This window comes from Nerophis lumbriciformis, linkage group LG30, assembly GCF_033978685.3.
Source record: "Nerophis lumbriciformis linkage group LG30, RoL_Nlum_v2.1, whole genome shotgun sequence".
NCBI classification, from domain to species: domain Eukaryota; kingdom Metazoa; phylum Chordata; class Actinopteri; order Syngnathiformes; family Syngnathidae; genus Nerophis; species Nerophis lumbriciformis.
Genome location: NC_084577.2, coordinates 26,970,087 through 26,997,586, shown reverse-complemented (window position 1 = coordinate 26,997,586; position 27,500 = coordinate 26,970,087). Strand labels below are relative to the sequence as shown.

General features: G+C 34.7%; 1 protein-coding gene and 1 non-coding gene across 3 annotated transcripts in view; both read left to right on the top strand.

The window, feature by feature from the left end:
- Positions 1–23,927, top strand: part of LOC133572916 (P2Y purinoceptor 3) — a 35,417-nt gene extending 11,490 nt beyond the window's left edge. Inside the window, exons 3-4 of one of the 2 annotated variants that reach the window (XM_061926000.1) lie at positions 17,822–18,218; positions 22,410–23,927. In XM_061926000.1, coding sequence (XP_061781984.1) covers positions 17,830–18,218; positions 22,410–23,154 — 1,134 coding nt within the window. In that variant the 5' untranslated portion in view covers positions 17,822–17,829 and the 3' untranslated portion in view covers positions 23,155–23,927. Of the gene's footprint in view, positions 1–17,772; positions 18,219–22,409 lie in introns of those variants that run through there. The other variant, XM_061925999.1, reaches the window with a different exon arrangement.
- Positions 8,187–8,259, top strand: trnaa-agc (transfer RNA alanine (anticodon AGC)). The gene has a single exon. It is a non-coding gene; the product is annotated as a tRNA-Ala (tRNA).
- Positions 23,928–27,500: the final 3,573 nt, after the last annotated feature.

Here is a 27,500-nt window from a genome sequence, read left to right as displayed (position 1 = left end):
GTGTTTAAAGATAATACAAGCATGTTTAACACATATAGTTAATATTGTTAACAAGTTAAAGGTGTTTAAAGATAATACAAGCATGTTTAACACATAGTTAATATTGTTAATAAGTTAAAGGTGTTTAAAGATAATACAAGCATGTTTAACACATATAGATTCCTTTCTTTCATGAAGACAAGAATATAAGTTGGTGTATTACCTGATTCTGATGACTTGCATTGATAGGAATCAGACAGTAGTGCTGATAATGTCCGCATTTTCGAATGGAGGAGAAAAAAAGTCCTCGATCCTTTCTGTCCAATACCACATGAAAGTGGTTGGTTTTTGGCATCTTATTTGTCCAGCTTCCGTACTCCTTTGTATACACTTTACAAGAAATACATTGTCGGCAAACTCCGTAGCTTGCTAGCTTGTGCACGCCAGCTTTCTGAGACTCTTTATTTTGTTAGCACAACTGTGCAACTGTGCAGTCGGTCTTTGGAGTTTTGACGACAGGTACGGCGCCAGAGTCTGTTGAAATAAAGTGTTTCTCGCCTTCCAGTCGGTAATTTTAATGAGCTGGCAGCAGCCAGCGTCATCTCAGAAGACCCTCGGGTGCCCTGAATGTCAATCAAGTGACGAAAGTGACGTCATAGTGAAGATTTATGATCGCTCATTTTTAGGACTATTTTTTTAATGCCTGGCTGGTGATGGACTGACACACCCTCCGCGATCGACCGGTAGCTCGCGATCGACGTAATGAGCACCCCTGGTTTACATTGATATAGTATTACAGTACTACTGCTAATAATAATAGTTTAAATTGATATAGTATTACAGTACTACTACTAATAATAATGGTTTACATTGATATAGTATTACAGTTTTTTATGTGGACTCCTTAAGCAACGTGTGCTAAAGGAGTGAATAAAAATGTTTTATTATGTCACATTTGTTTACGTGAGATGATGATGAACTATGATTGATGTAAAAACATGTTGTATTGGAACATGGCGGGTGAAGATGTTTGTCATCTCAGGTATTTGACTTTCTGACACACCCTCCACTCTGACTTCCTGTTTCTCTGCTACTTAGTGACTCACACTAATGCGGCACCTTGGACTGACCACAGTTACTAAATCCTTTTTCATGCCAGTGACATTTGCCAATAATGCCAATGCTCAAGGGCTTACTACAGGGGTGTTCAAAGTGTGACACGGGGGCCTTTTTGCGGCCCGCGGCACATTCTAAAAATACTCTTACAAAAAAAAGTGGACTAAAATAGCAAACAGGTGGAATGTATTTATGAGTGGCACCCTTTTGGATACCTGAGAATTTTAGTGGGATTTGTTTTTGTCTTTTGACTCGTTAGCTCAAAAAATAATAATGTATCAAAATCAATGTTATGAATTATTGACCTATTCATTCCAATTACTTCACATGAAATATGCCACTAACATATTTTGGGGAGGAAATATTGCATATTTTGTGTGTTTGCCATATAAAAACAAAGGCAGCCAAGGCATAAAACAAACAAGAAAAACTGATAGATCTGAAGTTGATCTAGAGAAAATAAACATTACAAAAAAAAAAAAGAATTAAAATCAATGTTATGAATTATTAATTTATTCAAGTCTCCAACTATTTCACATCAAATAATTCACTTTGAAATATTTTTGAGGGGGAAATATTGCATATTTTGTATTTTTGCCTTAAAATACAAAATATTCTATGACAAAAATATTATAAAACAAAGTTGATTTGAGGGTTGAAAGTTTAAAAAAATAAATACAAATGATGTGTGTCTAATTTTGATGTACCGTATTTATGAGTGTGACCCTTTTAGATACCTGAGAATTTTAGTGGGATTTTTTTTTTTTGTCTTTTGACTCGTTAGCTCAAAAAATAATAATGTATCAAAATCAATGTTATGAATTATTGACCTATTCATTCCAATTACTTCACATGAAATATGCCACTAACATATTTTGGGGAGGAAATATTGCATATTTTGTGTGTTTGCCATATAAAAACAAAGGCAGCCAAGGCATAAAACAAACAAGAAAAAAAAAACATAAAAATTAATAAAGATGTATTCTCGACTGATAGATCTGAAGTTGATCTAGAGAAAATAAACATAACAAAAAAAATTATGAATTAAAATCAATGTTATGAATTATTAATTTATTCAAGGCTCCAACTATTTCACATCAAATAATTCACTTTGAAATATTTTTGAGGGGGGAAATATTGCATATTTTGTATTTTTGCCTTAAAATACAAAATATTCTATGACAAAAATGTTATAAAACAAAGTTGATTTGAGGGTTGAAAGTTTAAAAAATAAATACAAATGATGTGTGTCTAATTTTGATGTATTTATGAGTGGGACCCTTTTGGATACCTGAAAATTTTAGTGTGATTTTTTTATTATTTTTTTTGGACTCATTTGCTCAAAAAAAACAAAAGAATTAAAATCAATTATTGTTATGAATTATTGATTTATTCAAGGCTCCGATTACTTCACATGAAATATGCCACTAACATATTTTGGGGAGGAAATATTGCATATTTTGTGTGTTTGCCATATAAAAACAAAGGCAGCCAAGGCATATAACAAACAAGAAAAACTGATAGATCTGAAGTTGATCTAGAGAAAATAAACATAAATAATGAATTAAAATCAATGTTATGAATTATTAATTTATTCAAGGCTCCACCTATTTCACATCAAATAATTCACTTTGAAATATTTTTGAGGGGGAAATATTGCATATTTTGTATTTTTGCCTTAAAATACAAAATATTCTATGACAAAAATGTTATAAAACAAAGTTGATTTGAGGGTTGAAAGTTTAAAAAATAAATACAAATGATGTGTGTCTAATTTTGATGTATTTATGAGTGGGACCCTTTTGGATACCTGAAAATTGTAGTGTGATTTTTGATTTTTTTTTTGGACTCGTTTGCTCAAAAAATAATAATGTATCAAAATCAATTTTATGAATTATTGACCTATTCATTCCAATTACTTCACATGAAACATGCCACTAACATATTTTGGGGAGGAAATATTGCATATTTTGTGTGTTTGCCATATAAAAACAAAGGCAGCCAAGGCATAAAACAAACAAGAAAAACTGATAGATCTGAAGTTGATCTAGAGAAAATAAACATAAAAAATAAAAAAAAGAATTATAATCAATGTTATGAATTATTAATTTATTCAAATAATTCACTTTGAAATATTTTTGAGGGGGAAATATTGCATATTTTGTATTTTTGCCTTAAAATACAAAATATTCTATGACAAAAATGTTATAAAACAAAGTTGATTTGAGGGTTGAAAGTTTAAAAAATAAATACAAATGATGTGTGTCTAATTTTGATGTATTTATGAGTGGGACCCTTTTGGATACCTGCAAATTTGAGTGTAATTTTTGATTTTTTTTTTTAACTCGTTTGCTCAAAAAAAAAAAAAGAATTAAAATCAATTATTGTTATGAATTATTGATCTATTCAAGGCTCCGATTACTTCACATGAAATATGCCACTAACATATTTTGGGGAGGAAATATTAAGTTAAAGTACCAATGATTGTCACATATTTTGTGTATTTGCCATATAAAAACTATGTTTTCTTGGACAGCAAAGGCATAAAACAAACAGGAAAAAAAACACGTAAAAATTAATAAAGATGTATTCTCGACTGATAGATCTGAAGTTGATCTAGAGAAAATAAACATAAAAAAAAAAAAAGAATTAAAACCAATGTTATGAATTATTAATTTATTCAAGGCTCCAACTATTTCACATCAAATAATTCACTTTGAAATATTTTCGAGGGGGAAATATTGCATATTTTGTATTTTTGCCTTAAAATACAAAATATTCTATGACAAAAATGTTATAAAACAAAGTTGATTTGAGGGTTGAAAGTTTAAAAAATAAATACAAATGATGTGTGTCTAATTTTGATGTATTTATGAGTGGGACCCTTTTAGATACCTGCAAATTTTAGTGTAATTTTTTATTTTTTTTTGGACTCGTTTGCTCAAAAAACAACAACAATGAATTAAAATCAATTATTGTTATGAATTATTGATCTATTCAAGGCTCCAATTACTTCACATGAAATATGCCACTAACATATTTTGGGGAGGAAATATTAAGTTAAAGTTAATGTACCAATGATTGTCACATATTTTGTGTATTTGCCATATAAAAACTAAGTTTTCTTGGACAGCAAAGGCATAAAACAAACAGGAAAAAAAACACGTAAAAATTAATAAAGATGTATTCTCGACTGATAGATCTGAAGTTGATCTAGAGAAAATAAACATTAAAAAAAAATAATGAATTAAAATCAATGTTATGAATTATTAATTTATTCAAGGCTCCAACTATTTCACATCAAATAATTCACTTTGAAATATTTTTGAGGGGGAAATATTGCATATTTTGTATTTTTGCCTTAAAATACAAAATATTCTATGACAAAAATGTTATAAAACAAAGTTGATTTGAGGGTTGAAAGTTTAAAAAATAAATACAAATGAAGTGTGTCTAATTTTGATGTATTTATGAGTGGGACCCTTTTGGATACCTGCAAATTTTAGTGTAATTTTTGATTTTTTTTTTGTACTCGTTTGCTCAAAAAAAAAAAAAGAATTAAAATCAATTATTGTTATGAATTATTGATCTATTCAAGGCTCCGATTACTTCACATGAAATATGCCACTAACATATTTTGGGGAGGAAATATTAAGTTAAAGTTAAAGTACCAATGATTGTCACTTATTTTGTGTATTTGCCATATAAAAACTAAGTTTTCTTGGACAGCAAAGGCATAAAACAAACAGGAAAAAAAAAACACGTAAAAATTAATAAAGATGTATTTATGAGTGGCACCCTTTTGGATACCTGAGAATTTTAGTGGAATTTTTTTTTATGTCTTTTGACTCGTTAGCTCAAAAAATAATAATGTATCAAAATCAATGTTATGAATTATTGACCTATTCATTCTAATTACTTCACATGAAATATGCCACTAGCATATTTTGGGGAGGAAATATTGCATATTTTGTGTGTTTGCCATATAAAAACAAAGGCAGCAAAGGCATAAAACAAACAAGAAAAAAAAAACCATAAAAATTAATAAAGATGTATTCTCGACTGATAGATCTGAAGTTGATCTAGATAAAATAAACATAAAAAAAAAAAAAAGAATTAAAATCAATGTTATGAATTATTAATTTATTCAAGGCTCCAACTATTTCACATCAAATAATTCACTTTGAAATATTTTTGAGGGGGAAATATTGTATATTTTGTATTTTTGCCTTAAAATACAAAATATTCTATGACAAAAATGTTATAAAACAAAGTTGATTTGAGGGTTGAAAGTTTAAAAAATAAATACAAATGATGTGTGTCTAATTTTGATGTATTTATGAGTGGGACCCTTTTGGATACCTGCAAATTTTAGTGTAATTTTTGATTTTTTTTTTGGACTCGTTTGCTCAAAAAAACAAAAACGAATTAAAATCAATTATTGTTATGAATTATTGATCTATTCAAGGCTCCGATTACTTCACATGAAATATGCCACTAACATATTTTGGGGAGGAAATATTGCATATTTTGTGTGTTTGCCATATAAAAACAAAGGCAGCCAAGGCATAAAACAAACAAGAAAAACTGATAGATCTGAAGTTGATCTAGAGAAAATAAACATTAAAAAAAAAATTATGAATTAAAATCAATGTTATGAATTATTAATTTATTCAAGGATCCAACTATTTCACATCAAATAATTCACTTTGAAATATTTTTGAGGGGGAAATATTGCATATTTTGTATTTTTGCCTTAAAATACAAAATATTCTATGACAAAAATGTTATAAAACAAAGTTGATTTGAGGGTTGAAAGTTTAAAAAATAAATACAAATGAAGTGTGTCTAATTTTGATGTATTTATGAGTGGGACCCTTTTGGATACCTGCAAATTTTAGTGTGATTTTTGATTTTTTTTTGTACTCGTTTGCTCAAAAAAAAAAAAAAAGATTTAAAATCAATTATTCTTATGAATTATTGATCTATTCAAGGCTCCGATTACTTCACATGAAATATGCCACTAACATATTTTGGGGAGGAAATATTAAGTTAAAGTTAAAGTACCAATGATTGTCACTTATTTTGTGTATTTGCCATATAAAAACTAAGTTTTCTTGGACAGCAAAGGCATAAAACAAACAAGAAAAAAAACACGTAAAAATTAATAAAGATGTATTCTCGACTGATAGATCTAAAGTTGATCTAGAGAAAATAAATGTAATATGTGACTTATTTTTAACACTTAAAAGTCTTTTGGATCCCTGGGGATTTTAGTGTGACTTCTTTTCAACTGTCATTGTTCAAAAAATAAATATGAATTAAAGCTGCAAGCAGCATTGGTCGGGCCCGCATATTTGGCAGGTGCTAGTCCTAAGTGTCCCAATACGTTTGTCAAGTTTCAGAAGTGTCCCAAAACTTTTGTCCAGTGTAAGTGTCCCAATACTTTTGTCCAGTGGTAGTCCTAAGTGTCCCAATACTTTAGTCTACTTTTAGTGCGAAGTGTCCCAATACTTTTGTCCAGTGGTCGTCCTAAGTGTCCCAATACTTTAGTCTACTTTTAGTGCAAAGTGTCCCAATACTTTTGTCCAGTGTAAGTGTCCCAATACTTTTGTCCAGTTTAAGCGTAAGTGTCCCAATACTTTTGTCCAGTGGTAGTCCTAAGTGTCCCAATACTTTTGGCAAGTTTTAGTCCCAAGTGTCCCAATACTTTTGTTAAGTTCTAGTCCCAAGTGTCCCAATACTTTTGTCCAGTTGTCGTCCTAAGTGTCCCAATACTTTTGTCCGGTGGTAGTCATAAGTGTCCCAATACTTTTGTCCGGTGGTAGTCATAAGTGTCCCAATACTTTTGTCTAGTGTACCTACCTTGTCTGCATTGTGTAGGCACGCTGGTGCTTCCTGCTTTTAAGCAGCCATCTTAAAAAAAGAGCAGTGCAGCAGCATCAGCGCAGCGGTTCTTTGAAGGCTCATAAAATCAAAACCGGAGCAGTTAGAAAAATGCTGTTCTATACTTTTATACACAAGGGTTCAATCTCTCTCCTGTGTTAGTTTGAAGCCGAAACGACAAACGCGCTCAGAGGAGATAGTTTTTGAAGGAAGGTGACCGGTTTTTTAAAAAAAAAATTGTTTTGAAGGGGGAATAGCAAACTTCCTGTCGATTTTAGCTGGGGGTTGTCAATCTATGAAATGTAGGTCTAAGTGAGACCTACATAGAGGTTTTTGTTTCATGTCTCTCCGACCTTCCCAGTGGGAGTTACAGGCAGTTTTGTCATTTTTTTCTCCCGAGGGGCAGTTTTTTCTGCGTTTTATTCAAAAATTGCGCTAGAGCACAATTTTTAGATTTGGGGTTAGTTTTTTTTATTAGATCGCAATTTTTGCCAGTCCTGATGTGTGTGTTCAGTTCGGTGAGTTTTGAAGCATGTTAAGGGGGTCAAATTACAGCTCAAGGAGGCAAAAGTGATTGTTTTTAGTACATTTTTGTCTTGAAGGGGGAATTGCCAACTTCCTGTTGATTTTTGCCCGAGGAAATTAATTAATGAAAAGTAGGGCTAAGTGAGCCCTACAGAGAGGTTTTTGTTTCATGTCTCTACAACATTCGTACTGGGAGTTATAAGCAGTTTTCTTTCTAGGGGGTGCTAGAGCGCAATTTTGAGTTTTGGGGTTCGGTTTTTTTTTATTAAAAGACAATTTTCGCAGGTCCTGATGTGTGGGTCAAATATGGTGAGTTTTGAAGCATGTTAAGTGGGTCAAATTAGTGCTCAAAGAGGCGGCGGAATAATAATAAAACCTTAGAAAAACAATAGGTCCTTATGTCCCATTGCAAAAGGACTCCCGTTGGGATTCCTTTTACAATGGGCCATGCGGGCCCTAATTAAACAAAGTTTTCTTGGATTTTTCACACACTGATTAATCATTAACACTGATGAGTCATTAACACTGATTAATCATTAACACTGGCTATTTGCTAATTGCCATGAAAGCGTGCTGATAAAGATGAGTGCAGTGCAAACATGAACTTGTGACCCGTGTCGAGCGCTAAAGACGTCCTCGCAATACGACTCCTGGCCATTCCAGCAGCTGGTGGAGCAGAAGGGGAATTAGCTCAAATGGTAGAGCGCTCGCTTAGCATGCGAGAGGTAGCGGGATCGATGCCCGCATTCTCCACTCTTTTTTTTTTTTTGAGACGCTGCTGTTATGACTGGAACACATTCAGTTGCTTTGCTTGGTCATTTGCATGCAAGGACTTGCAAGAAACAAAGAGCTTTCGTCTTTCTCACTTCTCACTCCTGGTGAAACCACAACACTGTCAGTTAAAAGTCCAACGTTACTCTTCTGTCAACGTCTGCAGTCATTTCTTGTGCACAACCAAATGAGATGGAACAAAACACACGAGTGTTTTTTCCCCCCCCCAGGAACACATTCTTGGTTTGACATAAACATTTAAACCTTTAAACCTAGTAATGTTTATAAATGAGCTGATTATGATAACTGTACTGTCCACTTCTTATAATTGTGTGAATGTTCCAAAGCTCTACCTTCCACATTTTTCACCCCATTCAAACCGTTCCAACTTCAAACTGTTCAGCCTTTTCGAGAATCATGGGCTTTCCCCTTGAAAAATCCCCCAAATTCCCAGATTTCCCTGAATTCCAGGTTTTCCGGGACACTTTTCCCATTCAAAATGAATTGGCCATTTTTCAAACTTCCACTATTTCCACATTTTTCAACCTATTTACACCATTCCACATTCAACACATTCCACCATTCTAGAAATTCAAACTACCTTTTTTTCTAAGTTAAAAAAAATTCCAGGATTTTCCAGAATTCTTGATTTTCCAAAGCCCTATTTCCACCCTTTTTTTCAGTCGACTAATCCTTCCACATTTTTCAACACACTTCAACCGTTCCACCGTCCAAACATTCCTCTTAATCAGGACAAAAAACGAAGTTGTTTTTTGAACTGGAAAAATTCCCGTTTTTTTAGGAAATTCCAGGAATTCCATAGTACCATTTCTCAATTCAAAATGTTACTACTTCAACATTTCTCGACCGATTTGAAAAATTCCAAAACCAACCATTTACCAGTTTCAAAAAAATTCCCGCTTTCTGTGAAATTCCCAAATTGTATGGAAATTCCCCTTTAAATCAATGGGACATTTTTCAAAGTTCCACAATTCCCACAATTTTAATCTTCAAACTATTCAGCCTGTTCAGGAATTGTATGCTCTATCTACTTCAACAATTATAACAAAATTCCCGGATTTCCCATAATTCCTGTTTTTATTTTATTTTCTCCATTCAAAATGAATTGTCCATTTTTCAAACTTCCACCATTTCCACATTTTTCAACCTATTCACACCATTCCACCTTCAACACATTCCACCATTCTAGAAATTCCAACTACCTTTTTTTCTAAGTTAAAATTTTTTTCAGGATTTTCCAGAATTTTGGATTTTCCAAAGCCCTATTTCCACCCTTTTTTTTCTGTCGACTACTCCTCCCACATTTTTCAACCGTTCCACCGTCAAAACATTCCTCTTAATCAGGACAAAAAACAAAGTTGTTTTTTCAACTGGAAAAATTCCTGTTTTTTTAGGAAATTCCAGGAATTCCATAGTACCATTTCTCAATTCAAAATTTCTTGACCAATTTGAAAAATTCCAACACCAACCATTTCAAGTCATTCAGAACATTCAAGTTACCAGTTTCAAAAAAATTCCTGCTTTTCTGTGAAATTCCCAAATTGTATGGAAATTCCCCTTTAAATCAATGGGACATTTTTCAAAGTTCCACAATTCCCACAATTTTAATCTTCAAACTATTCAGCCTGTTCAGGAATTGTATGCTCTATCTACTTCAACAATTATAACAAAATTCCCGGATTTCCCATAATTCCTGTTTTTATTTTATTTTCCCCATTCAAAATGAATTGTCCATTTTTCAAACTTCCACTATTTCCACATTTTTCAACCTCTTTACACCATTCCACATTCAACACATTCCACCATTCTGGAAATTCAAACTACCTCTTTTTCTAAGTTCAAAAAAATTCCAGGATTTTCCAGAATTTTTGATTTTCCAAAGCTATATTTCCACCCTTTTTTTTCTGTCGACTAATCCTTCCACATTTTTCAACACACTTCAACCGTTCCACCGTCCAAACATTCCTCTTAATCAGGACAAAAAACTACGGTAAGTTGTTTTTTGAACTGGAAAAATTCCCGTTTTTTTTAGGAAATTCCAGGAATTCCATAGTACCATTTCTCAATTCAAAATGTTACTACTTCAACATTTCTCTTATGATTTGAAAAATTCCAACACCAACCATTTCAACTTATTCAGAACATTCGATTTTCTTTACCAGTTTAACTTTTTTTTTCTTCGAAATTCTGAAATTGTATGGAAATCCCCCTTTAAATCAATTGGACATTTTTCAAAGTTCCACAATTCCCACGATTTTAATCAGATTCAAACCGTTCCAACTTCAAACTCTTCAGCCTATTCGGGAATCGCGGGCTTTCCCTTGAAAAATTCCCCGAATTCTGAGTTTTCCGGGATCCTTTTTCCATTCAAAATGAATTGGCCATTTTTCAAACTTCCACCATTTCCACATTTTTCAACCTATTCACACCATTCCACCTTCAACACACGCCACCATTCTGGAAATTCAAACTACCTCCTTTACTTAGTTCAAAAAAATTCCAGGATTTTCCAGAATTTTTGATTTTCCAAAGCCCTATTTCCACCCTTTTTTTCTGTCGACTAATCCTTCCACATTTTTCAACACACTTCAACCGTTCCACCGTCCAAACATTCCTCTTAATCAGGACAAAAAACTACGGTAAGTTGTTTTTTGAACTGGAAAAATTCCCGTTTTTTTTTAGGAAATTCCAGGAATTCCATAGCACCATTTCTCAATTCAAAATGTTACTACTTCAACATTTCTCTTATGATTTGAAAAATTCCAACACCAACCATTTCAACTTATTCAGAACATTCCATTTTCTTTACCAGTTTAACTTTTTTTTTTTCGAAATTCCCAAATTGTATGGAAATCCCCCTTTAAATCAATTGGACATTTTTCAAAGTTCCACAATTCCCACAATTTTAATCAGATTCAAACCGTTCCAACTTCAAACTCTTCAGCCTATTCGGGAATCGCGGGCTTTCCCTTGAAAAATTCCCAGAATTCCGAGTTTTCCGGGACTCTTTTCCCATTCAAAATGAATTGGCCATTTTTCAAACTTCCACTATTTCCACATTTTTCATCCTATTTACACCATTCCACATTCAACACATTCCACCATTCTGGAAATTCAAACTACCTCTTTTTCTAAGTTCAAAAAAATTCCAGGATTTTCCAGAATTTTTGATTTTCCAAAGCCCTATTTCCACCCTTTTTTTCTGTCGACTAATCCTTCCACATTTTTCAACACAATTCAACCGTTCCACCGTCCAAACATTCCTCTTAATCAGGACAAAAAACTAAGTTGTTTTTTGAACTGGAAAAATTCCCGTTTTTTTTAGGAAATTCCAGGAATTCCATAGTACCATTTCTCAATTCAAAATGTTACTACTTCAACATTTCTCTTATGATTTGAAAAATTCCAACACCAGCCATTTCAACTTATTCAGAACATTCGATTTTCTTTACCAGTTTAACATTTTTTTTTTCGAAATTCCCAAATTGTATGGAAATCCCCCTTTAAATCAATGGGACATTTTTCAAAGTTCCACAATTCCCACAATTTTAATCAGATTCAAACCATTCCAACTTCAAACTCTTCAGCCTATTCGGGAATTGCGGGCTTTCCCTTGAAAAATTCCCAGAATTCCGAGTTTTCCGGGACCCTTTTTCCATTCAAAATGAATTGGCCATTTTTCAAACTTCCACCATTTCCACATTTTTCAACCTATTCACACCATTCCACCTTCAACATATGCCACCATTCTGGAAATTCAAACTACCTCTTTTTCTAAGTTCAAAAAAATTCCAGGATTTTCCAGAATTCTTGATTTTCCAAAGCCCTATTTCCACCCTTTTTTTCAGTCGACTAATCCTTCCACATTTTTCAACACACTTCAACCGTTCCACCGTCCAAACATTCCTCTTAATTAGGACAAAAAACTAAGTTGTTTTTTGAACTGGAAAAATTCCTGTTTTTTTTTAGGAAATTCCAGGAATTCCATAGTACCATTTGTCAATTCAAAATGTTACTACTTCAACATTTCTCTTATGTTTTGAAAAATTCCAACACCAACCATTTCAACTTATTCAGAACATTCAATTTTCTTTACCAGTTTAACATTTTTTTTTCTTCGAAATTCCCTAATTGTATGGAAATCCCCCTTTAAATCAATGGGACATTTTTCAAAGTTCCACAATTCCCACAATTTTAATCAGATTCAAACCGTTCCAACTTCAAACTCTTCAGCCTATTCGGGAATCGCGGGCTTTCCCTTGAAAAATTCCCAGAATTCCGAGTTTTCCGGGACTCTTTTCCCATTCAAAATGAATTGGCCATTTTTCAAACTTCCACTATTTCCACATTTTTCAACCTATTCACACCATTCCACCTTCAACACACGTCACCATTCTGGAAATTCAAACTACATTTTATCTAAGTTCAAAAAAATTCCAGGATTTTCCAGAATTCTTGATTTTCCAAAGCCCTATTTCCACCCTTTTTTTCTGTCGCCTAATCCTTCCACATTTTTCAACCGTTCCACCGTCAAAACATTCCTCCTAATCAGGACAAAAAACAAAGTTGTTTTTTCAACTGGAAAAATTCCTGTTTTTTTAGGAAATTCCAGGAATTCCATAGTACCATTTCTCAATTCAGAATTTCTTGACCAATTTGAAAAGTCATTCAGAACATTCAAGTTACCAGTTTTAATAAAATTCCTGCTTTTCTTGAAATTCCCAAATTGTATGGAAATTCCCCTTTAAATCAATGGGACATTTTTCAAAGTTCCACAATTCCCACAATTTTAATCTTCAATTTATTCAGCCTGTTCAGGAATTGTATGCTCTATCTACTTCAACAATTATAACAAAATTCCCGGATTTCCCATAATTCCTGTTTTTATTTTATTTTCCCCATTCAAAATGAATTGTCCATTTTTCAAACTTCCACACTCTTCAACCGATTCAAACTATTCCACCTTCAACACATTCAACTTAACTAGAAAAATTCCCGGTTTCCAGATGAACCATAAAGTTCATCATAAAAATGTTAAGTTCTTGCACCCTAAGGTCTTTTTTCTCAAACCATTGCCTCTTATACAACCCTCTCTATCTGTCCTGTGGCTTTACGTTTGCTGTGGTCGCCGCTATTAACTCAAGCACAAGCAGCACAACATATATATATATATATATATATATATATATATATATATATATATATATATATATATATATATATATATATATGTATAGTAATAGTATAGTATAGTAATAAAATAAAGTTCAGTGAGTTTGTTTTGTTATGTTATGTGTGACCATCTATGTTGGCCTTTTGTGTTGGTTGCATTTATTATTTGTGTTTGCACTATGACTAGGGAAGGTTGTTCGTATTGGGTCATAGAAGTAAATGCTGCGCACAGAGCTCCTTGACCTGAATTACTCACCTTGTCCACAAGAGGGCGACAAAGCAGCAGCAATAAAAGTTGTCAGACTTTTAGAATGGCTTTAAATCTCCCTGGGCCAGATTCCTTATGAAACTCAAGACGTCTCGCGGGCCCAATTAAAATACGTGGGGCCGTAGTTTGGACACCCCTGCTTTAGAGGGACGTATTTTGTCAGGTTCAGAAGTAGAAGAGTGACAGAGAGTTGTGTTCACTCATGTCTGTACGCAATATTACTTTGGCACGCCTTCAATTCATTTCACGCTTTGAAAGTCGGTCAAAAATGTTGTGATCAAAAAGGCTTTTAAAAAGATTTAAGTGGTGACGTCTCAGACTTCTTCACTGCCAGGAAACTCTCCTCAGGCCAAAACTGACAACCGTATGACTGATATTCTGAAGGAGTCAGCCGAAAATAAAAGGTTATAAAATGCTTTGAGTCAGAGAGTTTGAAAGTGTTGTAAGAAAAGCTGATAGGCAGATACTTTTGCCAAGATGAATGGATGACAGGGGATGCAAAACAATAACAGTGCAATACTTTTTCATAACATGGTCACTACTGTCTAGTTTCTCTTGTTATATTCTTATTTTACTGTTATATTTTTATTCTCATTGTTGCTTTTTATTTTTATTCTATTGTAATATTTTTCTATTCTGTTTCCATTTATACCCCCATTATTTACTTTTTACTTTTTAAATTCGATCTCAACTCTGTACACTGCTGCTGGAATTTTAATTTTCCTGAGGGAACTCTCCTGAAGGAATCAATAAAGTACTATCTATCTATCTATCTATCTATCTATCTATCTATCTATCTATCTATCTATCTATCCATCCATCCATCCATCCATCCATCCATCCATCCATCCATCCATCCATCCATCTAACTGTGCATATGACAATAAACAATCTTGAATCTATGTTACCTTCTATTTACCTTATTTTACCTTCTATTCACCTTATTTTAGATTTTATTTACATCATTTTACTTTTATCTACCTTATTGTTTACCTTCTATTTTAACTTTACCTTATATTTAACTCATATTACCTTTTATTTACATTATTTTACTTTTAGTTACCTCCTTTTACCTTTTATTTACCCTACGTTACCTTCTCTTCACCTTATTTTAGATTTTGTTTACATTATTTTACTTTTATCTACCTTATTTTACCTTCTATTTAATTTATTTTACCTTATATTTACCTCATTTGACCTTTTATTGACATTATTTTACTTTTAGTTACCTTCTTTTACCTTTTATTTACCCTATGTTACTGTCTATTGACCTTATTTTACCTTCTATTCACCTTACTTTCGATTTTCTTTACATTATTTTACTTTTATCTACCTTATTTTGTACCTTCTACCGTATTTTCCGCACTATAAGGCGCACCGGATTATTAGCCGCACCTTCTATGAATTACATATTTCATAATTTTGTCCACCAATAAGCCGCCCCGGACTATAAGCCGCGCCTACGCTGCGCTAAAGTGAATGTCAAAAAAACGCTGCGCTAAAGTGAATGTCAAAAAAACAGTCAGATAGTTCAGTCAAACTTTAATAATATATTGAAAACCAGCGTTCTAACAACTCTGTCCCAAAATGTACGCAAATGTGCAATCACAAACATAGTAAAATTCAAAATGGTGTAGAGCAATAGCAACATAATGTTGCTCGAACGTTAATGTCACAACACACAAAATAAACATAGCGCTCACCTTCTGAAGTTATTCTTCATTCGTAAATCCTTCGAATTCTTCGTCTTCGGTGTCCGAATTGAAAAGTTGCGCAAGCGTGGTATCCAAAATGGCCGGTTCCGTCTCGTAGAAGTCATCGGGAGTCAGTGTCGCTGTTGTTCTGTGAATCCTGCCTTCCGGAAAGCTCGGACCACAGTTGTGACCGAAATATCTGCCCAAGCATTTACGATCCACTGGCAAATGTTGGCGTATGTCGTCCGAGGCTGTCTGCCCGTCTTAGTGAAGGTGTGTTCGCCTTCGAAGCTGTGTGAAAAAAGCCACCCGGCCTCTTCGCGTAAACTTCCCTTAACCACTCGCTCATCTTTTCTTCATCCATCCATCCCTTCGAGTTAGCTTTTATGATGACGCCGGCTGGAAAGGTCTCTTTTGGCAAGGTCTTCCTTTTGAATATCACCATGAGTGGAAGTTAGCATGGCAAGCTAGAACCACAGTGAAGGATGACTTCTCATTCCCTGTGGAGCGAATATTCACCGTACGTGCTCCCGTTCCACAGTGCGGTTCACAGGAATATCAGTTGCTGTGAAATACGGTAGTAATCCGTGTGCGGATGGAGAGATTGCGTCTTTTTATGAACCGGATCGTTTAGTAGGAGCCATTTTGTGGTCTTTACAGATGTAAACAGGAAATGAAACGTACGGTGATATCCGCGCGTTTTTTCTTCTTCTTCCGGGGGCGGGTGAAGCGCTTCCTGTTCTATGGGGGCGGGTGAAGCGCTTCCTGTTCTATGGGGGCGGGTGCTTTCCTTGGCGGTTGCTTGCGTAGAAGAAGAAGCGCTTCCTGTTCTACCGGGAAAAAGATGGCGGCTGTTTACCGAAGTTGCGAGATCGAAACTTTATGAAAATTAATCGTAATAAAGCGCACCGGGTTATAAGGCGCACTGTTAGCTTTTGAGAACATTTGTGGTTTTTAGGTGCGCCTTATAGTGCGGAAAATACGGTATTTTAACTTGACCTTATATTTAACTCCAATTATCTTTTATTTACGTTATTTTACTTTTAGCTACCTCCTTTTACCTTTTATTTACCCTATGTTACCTTCTATTCACCTTAGTTTAGATTTTGTTTACATTATTTTACTTTTATCTACCTTATTTTACCTTCTATTTAACTTATTTTACCTTATATTTACCTCATTTGACCTTTTATTGACATTATTTTACTTTTAGTTACCTTTTTTTACCTTTTATTTACCCTATGTTACCGTCTATTTACCTTATTTTACCTTCTGTTCACCTTACTTTCGATTTTCTTTACATTATTTTACTTTTATCTACCTTATTTTTTACCTTCTATTTTAACTTGACCTTATATTTAACTCCAATTACCTTTTATTTACATTATTTTACTTTTAGCTACCTCCTTTTACCTTTTATTTACCCTACGTTACCTTCTATTCACCTTATTTTAGATTTTGTTTACATTATTTTACTTTTATCTACCTTATTTTACCTTCTATTTAACTTATTTTACCTTATATTTACCTCATTTGACCTTTTATTGACATTATTTTACTTTTTGTTACCTTCTTTTACCTTTTATTTACCCTATGTTACCGTCTATTTACCTTATTTTACCTTCTATTCACCTTACTTTCGATTTTCTTTACATTATTTTACTTTTATCTACCTTATTTTACCTTCTATTTAACGGCGTGGCGCAGTGGGAGAGTAGCCGTGCGCAACCCGAGGGTCCCTGGTTCAATCCCCACCTAGTACCAACCTCGTCATGTCCGTTGTGTCCTGAGCAAGACACTTCACCCTTGCTCCTGATGGGTGCTGGTTAGCGCCTTGCATGGCAGCTCCCTCCATCAGTGTGTGAATGTGTGTGTGAATGGGTAAATGTGGAAGTAGTGTCAAAGCGCTTTGAGTACCTTGAAGGTAGAAAAGCGCTATACAAGTACAACCCATAACTTATTTACCTCATTTTACCTTTTATTTACATTATTTTACTTTTAGTCACCTTCTTTTACCTTTTATTTACCCTATGTTATCTTCTATTTACCTTTTGTTACCTTGTATCTTTTTTCTTTTACCTTTTAATACATTGTTCTACTGTTTATTTACCTTATTTTACCTTCTTTTGACCTTATTTGACCTTTTATAGTCCTTCTTTTGCCTTCTACGTACCTTTTATTTAACTTGTTTTTACTACGTTTACCTTGTATTTAACTTATTTTACTCTTTTATTGACTTATTTTACCTTCCATTGACCTTCTTTTATCTTTTATTTATTTATTTTACATTCGATTCACCTTAGTTTCTATTTACCATACTCTAAAAGTACACTTAAGTGATGAAAGTTCCAATCTAATATCTTGGTGATGACCTTGTCTCTGGTTGTAGATCTGAAGATGCCCACGGAAGGTGTCCTCTCCCAGACCTTGTCCTGGGACATCTTCAGTTCTGGCGTGGAGTCCACGGTCCTGCTGGCCAGCGTGAGTAACACCAGCAGACCAGGAGTCCCTGGCTGCACCTACAAGGAGGACTTCAAGCGAGTCCTGCTGCCCTCGGTCTACACTCTGGTGCTCCTGCTGGGTCTGCCTCTCAACGCTGCTGTGCTGCTGAAGATGTGGAGGAGGAGACCTGGTCTGACCTGCAGCAACATCTACATGCTCAACCTGGCCATGGCCGACTTCCTGTACATGATGTCACTTCCTCTGCTGGTTTACAACTACGCCAGTCACGACTACTGGCCCTTTGGGGACCTGGCCTGTAAGATGGTCCGGTTTCAGTTCTACAGGTGAGAATGAAACTTCAAAATCATTGATTTTGATGTTTGGCAGTATGCTAACACCTCTTATATTAGCATGTTAGCATGCTAACGTTTTATGCTTGCTTTTTCAGTTAATATTGCATCTGGTATTTCCTTTTATCCGGTCAAGTGTTAGCATGTTGATTTTAGCATGCTAATATAAGAGACTTCCGAGAGGGCATTCAGTATCAAAAATACCGATTTTTAGGTTTAAACATACAAAATTAGCTAAAAAGCTAACATAAAACATTAGCATGTTGATTTTAGCATGCTAATATAAGAGACGTCAGCATACGTCCGAGAGGGCATTCAGTATCAAAAATACCGATTTTTAGGTTTAAACATACAAAATTAGCTACAAAGCTAATGTAAAACATTAGCATGTTGATGTTAGCATGCTAATATAAGAGACTTCCGAGAGGGCATTCAGTATCAAAAATACCGATTTTTAGGTTTAAACATACAAAATTAGCTAAAAGGCTAACATAAAACATTAGCATGTTGATTTTAGCATGCTAATATAAGAGACGTCAGTATACGTCCGAGAGGGCATTCAGTATAAAAAATACCATTTTTTTTGGTTTAAACATACAAAATTTGCTAAAAAGCTTTTATAAAACATTAGCATGTTGATGTTATCAGGCTAATATAAGAGAAGTCAGCATACGTCAGAGAGGGCATTCAGTAACAAAAATATCGATTTTTAGGTTTAAACATACAAAATTAGCTAAAAAGCTAACGTAAAACATTAGCATGTTGATTTTAGCATGCTAATATAAGAGACGTCAGCATACGTCCGAGAGGGCATTCAGTATCAAAAATACAGATTTTTAGGTTTAAACATACAAAATTAGCTACAAAGCTAACGTAAAACATTAGCATGTTGATGTTAGCATGCTAATATAAGAGACTTCCGAGAGGGCATTCAGTATCAAAAATACCGATTTTTAGGTTTAAACATACAAAATTAGCTAAAAAGCTAACATAAAACATTAGCATGTTGATTTTAGCATGCTAATATAATAGACGTCAGCATACGTCCGAGAGGGCATTCAGTATCAAAAATACCGATTTTTTGGTTTAAACATACAAAATTAGCTAAAAAGCTAACATAAAACATTAGCATGTTGATTTTAGCATGCTAATATATTAGACGTCAGCATACGTCCGAGAGGGCATTCAGTATCAAAAATACAGATGTTTTTGGTTTAAACATACAAAATTTGCTAAAAAGCTTTTATAAAACATTAGCATGTTGATTTTAGCATGCTAATATAATAGACGTCAGCATACGTCCGAGAGGGCATTCAGTATCAAAAATACCGATTTTTTGGTTTAAACATACAAAATTAGCTAAAAAGCTAACATAAAACATTAGCATGTTGATTTTAGCATGCTAATATAATAGACGTCAGCATACGTCCGAGAGGGCATTAAGTATCAAAAATACTGATTTTTTGGTTTAAACATACAAAATTAGCTAAAAAGCTAACATAAAACATTAGCATGTTGATTTTAGCATGCTAATATAATAGACGTCAGCATACGTCCGAGAGGGCATTCAGTATCAAAAATATCGATTTTTTTGGTTTAAACATACAAAATTTGCTAAAAAGCTTTTATAAAACATTAGCATGTTGATGTTAGCATGCTAATATATTAGACGTCAGCATACGTCCGAGAGGGCATTCAGTGTCAAAAATATCGATTTTTTTTGGTTTAAACATACAAAATTTGCTAAAAAGCTTTTATAAAACATTAGCATGTTGATGTTAGCAGGCTAATATAAGAGACGTCAGCATACGTCCGAGAGGGCATTCAGTATCAAAAATACCGATTTTTAGGTTCAAACATACAAAATTGGCTAAAAAGCTAACATAAAACATTAGCATGTTGATGTTAGCATGCTAATATAAGAGACATTAGCATACTTTCAAAATTGGTGCCAATCATCAAACTCCATGATTTTTTTAGGTTTAAACATATACATTTAGCTAAAAAGCTAAGATAAAACATTAGCATGTTGATGTTAGCATGCTTCATGGAGTTTGATGATTGGCACCATTTTGAAAGTATGCTAATGTCTCTTATATTAGCATGCTAACATCAACACGCTAATGTTTTATGTTAGCTTTTTAGCTAATTTTGTATGTTTAAACCTAAAAATGTGGATTTTTGATACTGAATGCCCTCTCGGAAGTCTCTCATATTAGCATGCTAACATCAACATGCTAATGTTTTACGTTAGCTTTTTAGCTATTTTTTTATGTTTAAACCTAAAAATCGGTATTTTTGATACTGAATGCCCTCTCGGACGTATGCTGACGTCTCTTATATTAGCCTGCTAACATCAACATGCTAATGTTTTATAAAAGCTTTTTAGCTAATTTTGTATGTTTAAACCAAAAAAATCGATATTTTTGATACTGAATGCCCTCTCGGACGTATGCTGACGTCTCTTATATTAGCCTGCTAACATCAACATGCTAATGTTTTATAAAAGCTTTTTAGCTAATTTTGTATGTTTAAACCAAAAAAATCGATATTTTTGATACTGAATGCCCTCTCGGACGTATGCTGACGTCTCTTATATTAGCATGCTAACACCAACATGCTAATGTTTTATGTTAGCTTTTTAGGTAATTTTGTATGTTTAAACTTAAAAATGTGGATTTTTGATACTGAATGCCCTCTCGAAAGTCTCTTATATTAGCATGCTAACATCAACATGCTAATGTTTTACGTTAGCTTTTTAGCTAATTTTGTATGTTTAAACCTAAAAATCGGGATTTTTGATACTGAAAGCCCTCTCGGACGTATGCTGACGTCTCTTATATTAGCCTGCTAACATCAACATGCTAATGTTTTATAAAAGCTTTTTAGCAAATTTTGTATGTTTAAACCAAAAAAATCGATATTTTTGATACTTAATGCCCTCTCGGATGTATGCTGACGTCTCTTATATTAGCATGCTAAAATCAACATGCTAATGTTTTATGTTAGCTTTTTAGCTAATTTTGTATGTTTAATCCTAAAAATCGGGATTTTTGATACTGAAAGCCCTCTCGGACGTATGCTGACGTCTCTTATATTAGCATGCTAACACCAACATGCTAATGTTTTATGCTAGCTTTTTAGCTAATTTTGTATGTTTAAACTTAAAAATTTGGATTTTTGATACTGAAAGCCCTCTCGGACGTATGCTGACGTCTCTTATATTAGCATGCTAACACCAACATGCTAATGTTTTACGTTAGCTTTTTAGCTAATTTTGTATGTTTAAACCTAAAAATGTGGATTTTTGATACTGAATGCCCTCTCGAAAGTCTCTTATATTAGCATGCTAACATCAACATGCTAATGTTTTACGTTAGCTTTTTAGCTAATTTTGTATGTTTAAACCTAAAAATCGGGATTTTTGATACTGAAAGCCCTCTCGGACGTATGCTGACGTCTCTTATATTAGCCTGCTAACATCAACATGCTAATGTTTTATGTTAGCTTTTTAGCTAATTTTGTATGCTTAAACCTAAAAATCGGGATTTTTGATACTGAAAGCCCTCTCGGACGTATGCTGACGTCTCTTATATTAGCATGCTAACACCAACATGCTAATGTTTTATGCTAGCTTTTTAGCTAATTTTGTATGTTTAAACCAAAAAAATCGATATTTTTGATACTGAATGCCCTCTCGGACGTATGCTGACGTCTCTTATATTAGCATGCTAACACCAACATGCTAATGTTTTATGCTAGCTTTTTAGCTAATTTTGTATGTTTAAACTTAAAAATGTGGATTTTTGATACTGAATGCCCTCTCAGAAGTCTCTTATATTAGCATGCTAACATCAACATGCTAATGTTTCATGTTTGCTTTTTGGCTAAATGTATATGTTTAAACCTAAAAAGTCATGGAGTTTGATGATTGCCGCCATTTTGAAAGTATGCTAATGTCTCTTATATTAGCCTCCTAATGTTTTAAGATAGATTTTTGGCAAATTTTGTTTGTTAATAGCTAGAAATCATAGATCTTAAAAGTATGCTAACGTCTCCTATAATAGCATGCTAACGTTTTAGCAAATTTTGCATGTTTGGAACTAAAAATAAATAAAAGTATGCTAACGTCTCGTATATTAGCATTTATTTTGTATTTTTTTTTCTCCTGTGCTCTTCTTCCAGTAATCTTCACGGCAGCATCCTCTTCCTCACCTGCATCAGTGTTCACCGCTACATTGGCATCTGCCACCCCCTGGCAGTGTGGCACAAGCAGGGCGGGCGGCGGCTGGCCTGGGTGGTATGTGCAGGCGTGTGGCTGCTGGTGGCGCTGCTCTGCGCGCCAACCTTCCACTTCGCCTCCACGGGAACCCAGCGGAACCGCACGGTTTGCTACGATTTAAGCACGCCAAAGCAGTCGGTGGACTACTACCCGTACGGCATGGCTCTCACCTGCCTGGGCTTCCTGTTGCCTTTTATGGGCGTGATGGTGTGCTACTTCAGGATGGCGCTCAAACTCTGCCGCCCGCTGTCCTACCAAGGCGTCAATGCGCAGGCCATGAGGGAGAAACGCGAGAAGGCGGGGAAGATGATCGTTGTGGTGGCGGCCGTCTTCTGCGTCAGCTTCCTGCCATTCCACCTCACCAAAACTTTGTACCTGCTGATCAGGACTATGCCCAGTGTGCCCTGCGAGACCAGGAACCTCTTTTCTGTCATCTATAAGAGCACCAGACCTTTTGCCAGCATGAACAGCTTCCTGGACCCCATCCTCTTCTATTTCACTCAGCCGCGCTACCGACAAAGTACCAGAAGGTTCCTTCTCAGAGTCACCACCCTCAGGGACAAGAGCAGCAGTCAGCCCAAATCATCAAGTCAACCCATCAAATCATCAAGTCAGCCCCTAAAATCAAGTAGTCAGGCCCTAAAATAAAGTAGTCAGCCACTAAAATCAAGTAGTCAAACCCTAAAATCAAGTAGTCAGCCCCTAAAATCAAGTTGTCAGACCCTAAAATCAAGTAGTTAACCCCTAAAATCAAGTAGTCAGCCCCTAAAATCAAGTAGTCAGCATCTAAAATCAAGTAGTTAGCCCCTAAAATCATATAGAGCCCCTAAAAATATATAGTTAACCCATTAAATCACAAAGTCAGCCCCTTAAATCAAGTAGTTAGCATCTAAAATCAAGTAGTTAGCCCCTAAAATCATATAGAGCCCCTAAAAATATATAGTTAACCCATTAAATCACAAAGTCAGCCCCTTAAATCAAGTAGTTAGCATCTAAAAACAAGTAGTTAGCATCTAAAATCAAGTAGTTAGCCCCTAAAATCATGTAGTTAGCATCTAAAATCAAATAGTTAGCCCCTAAAATCAAGTAGTTAGCCCCTAAAATCATGTAAAGAGCCCCTAAAAGTATATAGTTAACCCATTAAATCATGAAGTTAGGCCCTAAAATCAAGTAGTCAGCCCCTAAAATCAAGTAGTTAGCCCTTCAAATCATGTAAATATCCCCTAAAAGTATATAGTTAACCCATTAAATCACAAAGTTAGCCCCTAAAATCAAGTAGTCGGCCCCTAAAAGTATAGTTAACCCATTAAATCAAGTAGGTAGCCCCTAAAATCAAGTAGTTGGCCCCTAAAATCATGTAAAGAGCCCCTAAAAGTATATAGTTAAACCATTAAATCACAAAGTTAGCCCCTAAAATCAAGTAGTCAGCCCCTAAAATCATGTAGTTAGCCCCTAAAATCATGTAAATAGCCCCTGAAAGTATATAGTTAACCCATTAAATCACAAAGTTAGCCCCTAAAATCAAGTAGTCGGCCCCTAAAAGTATAGTTAACCCATTAAATCAAGTAGGTAGCCCCTAAAATCAAGTAGTTGGCCCCTAAAATCATGTAAAGAGCCCCTAAAAGTATATAGTTAAACCATTAAATCACAAAGTTAGCCCCTAAAATCAAGTAGTCAGCCCCTAAAATCATGTAGTTAGCCCCTAAAATCATGTAAATAGCCCCTGAAAGTACATATTTAGCCCTTAAAATCATGAAGTTACCCCATACAATCACATAGTTATTCCCTAAACCATGTAGTTAGCCCCTAAAAGTATGTAGTTAGCCCCTAAAATGATGTTGTTAGCCCCTAAAATCATGAAGTTAACCCCTAAAATCATGTAGTCAGCCCTTAAAATCATGAAGTTAACCCCTAAAATCATGTAGTTAGCCCCTAAAATCATGAAGTTAAACCCTAAAACCATGTAATTAGCTCCTAAAATCGAGCAGTCAGCCCCTAAAATCAAGTAGTCAGCCCCTAAAATCAAGTAGTCAGACCCTAAAATCAAGTAGTCAGCCCATAAAATCAAGTAGTCAGACCCTAAAATCAAGTAGTTAACCCCTAAAATCAAGTAGTCAGCCCCTAAAATCAAGTAGGCAGCATCTAAAATCAAGTAGTTAGCCCCTAAAATCATATAGAGCCCCTAAAAATATATAGTTAACCCATTAAATCACAAAGTCAGCCCCTTAAATCAAGTAGTTAGCATCTAAAATCAAGTAGTTAGCGCCTAAAATCATGTAGTTAGCATCTAAAATCAAGTAGTTAGCCCCTAAAATCATGTAAAGAGCCCCTAAAAGTATATAGTTAACCCATTAAATCATGAAGTTAGGCCCTAAAATCAAGTAGTCAGCCCCTAAAATCAAGTAGTTAGCCCTTCAAATCATGTAAAGATCCCCTAAAAGTATATAGTTAACCCATTAAATCACAAAGTTAGCCCCTAAAATCAAGTAGTCAGCCCCTAAAAGTATAGTTAACCCATTAAATCAAGTAGTCAGCCCCTAAAATCAAGTAGTCAGCCACTAAAATCAAGTAGTCAGCCCCTAAAATCAAGTAGTCAGCCCCTAAAATCAAGTAGTCAGACCCTAAAATCAAGTAGTTAACCCCTAAAATCAAGTAGTCAGCCCCTAAAATCAAGTAGTCAGCATCTAAAATCAAGTAGTTAGCCCCTAAAATCATATAGAGCCCCTAAAAATATATAGTTAACCCATTAAATCACAAAGTCAGCCCCTGAAATCAAGTAGTTAGCATCTAAAAACAAGTAGTTAGCATCTAAAATCAAGTAGTTAGCGCCTAAAATCATGTAAAGAGCCCCTAAAAGTATATAGTTAACCCATTAAAACATGACGTTAGGCCCTAAAATCAAGTAGCCAGCCCCTAAAAGCAAGTAGTTAGCCCTTAAAATCATGTAAATATCCCCTAAAAGTATATAGTTAACCCATTAAATCACAAAGTTAGCCCCTAAAATCAAGTAGTCAGCCCCTAAAAGTATAGTTAACCCATTCAATCAAGTAGTCAGCCCCTAAAATCAAGTAGTCAGCCCCTAAAATCAAGTAGTTAGCCCCTAAAATCAAGTAGTTGGCCCCTAAAATCATGTAAAGAGCCCCTAAAAGTATATAGTTAACCCATTAAATCACAAAGTTAGCCCCTAAAATCAAGTAGTCAGCCCCTAAAATCATGTAGTTAGCCCCTAAAATCATGTAAATAGCCCCTAAGAGTACATATTTAGCCCTTAAAATCATGAAGTTACCCCATACAATCACATAGTTATTCCATAAACCATGTAGTTAGCCCCTAAAATGATGTTGTTAGCCCCTAAAATCATAAAGTTAACCCCTAAAATCATGTAGTTAGCCCCTAAAATCATGAAGTTAACCCCTAAAATCATGTAATTAGCTCCTAAAATCAAGCAGTCAACCCCTAAAATCAAGTAGTTAGCTCCTAAAATTGTGTAGTTAACCCCTAAAATCAAATAGTTAGCCCCTACAAATTGTGAAGTTATCCCCTAAAATCAAGTAGTCAGCCCCTAAAATCAAGTAGTAAACCCCTAAAATCAAGTAGTTAGCCCATAAAATCAAGTACTTAGCATCTAAAATCAAGTAGTTAGCCCCTAAAATCATGTAAAGAGCCCCTAAAAGTATATAGTTAACCCATTAAATCAAAAAGTTAGCCCCTAAAATCAAGTAGTCAGCCCCTAAAATCAAGTAGTCAGCCCCTAAAATCAAGTAGTTAGCCCCTAAAATATGTATTCAGCCCCTAAAATCAAGTAGTCAGCCCATAAAACCAAGTAGTTAGTTCCTAAAATTGTGAAGTTAGCCCCTAAAATCAAGTAGTTGGCCCCTAAAATCATGTAAAGAGCCCCTAAAAGTATATAGTATAGTTAGCCCTTACAATCACATAGTTAGCCCCTAAAATCATGTAGTTAGCCCCTAAAATCATCTAAATGGCCCCTAAAAGTACATAGTTAGCCCTTAAAATCATGAAGTTACCCCATACAATCACATAGTTATCCCCTAAAACCATGTAGTTAGCCCCTAAAATGATGTAGTTAACCCCTTAAATCATGTAGTTAACCCTGTAAGTCATGTATTCAGCCCCTAAAATCATGAAGTTAACCCCTAAAATCAAGTAGTTAGCCCCCTAAAACCATGAAGTTAGCCCCTAAAATCATGTAGTTAGCCCCTAAAATCAAGTAGTCAGCCCCTAAAATCATGAAGTTAACCTCTAAAATCATGTAGTTAGCCCCGAAAATCCTAACAATATTGCACTGGATGTGAAGATTGAAGTGTGTGTTTTATGTGTTTGCTATTCTGCAGCGACTGTGAAGGTGGTCGCCCCGCTTGCATGAAAGATCACTTGAATGCAGCAGCAAGGACTGGACTGTAGGTAAACCATTCAAATGTCAACTTTCACCAGCTGTGTGACTGGCCATCTTGTGGGAACTCACCTGCAGTATTATTACGGATCACTATTTGGCCCTGCTCATGCAGTTTCATGTGTAGTTGCCAGTATCTGACCACTAGATGGCGGCCCAGGTCACCTTTTTGTAAGTACAGTAGCCAAGGTTGTCGGTGTGTTCTATGACTCGTGCATGTTTCTCCGTGTAATGTTTTAGTGTCCAACAGCTGATGTGTAAATATGTATTTTATTTTTCTGCCAAAGCAAGTTATGATTCCATGATGCTGTGATACTGCACACAATTCACACATTGACTGATGAATGTTGTGTTGCATGTTCTAGGGTATTATATTACACGCATTTTTATTGCATGTATAAAACTATTTGGAGTACAGTCCAATTTTGTTACATGGGTCGAATATCTTGGAAATGTTCTTGAATGTTGTTATGAAGAATCAAAATTTGGCGGGTCGAACTGTAAGCGTGACCGTTATTTTCCACTCCATTTGTGAGTTGATGTATTGTAACTGAATTAAAACTGCTGTCTTTACATCAGGTGT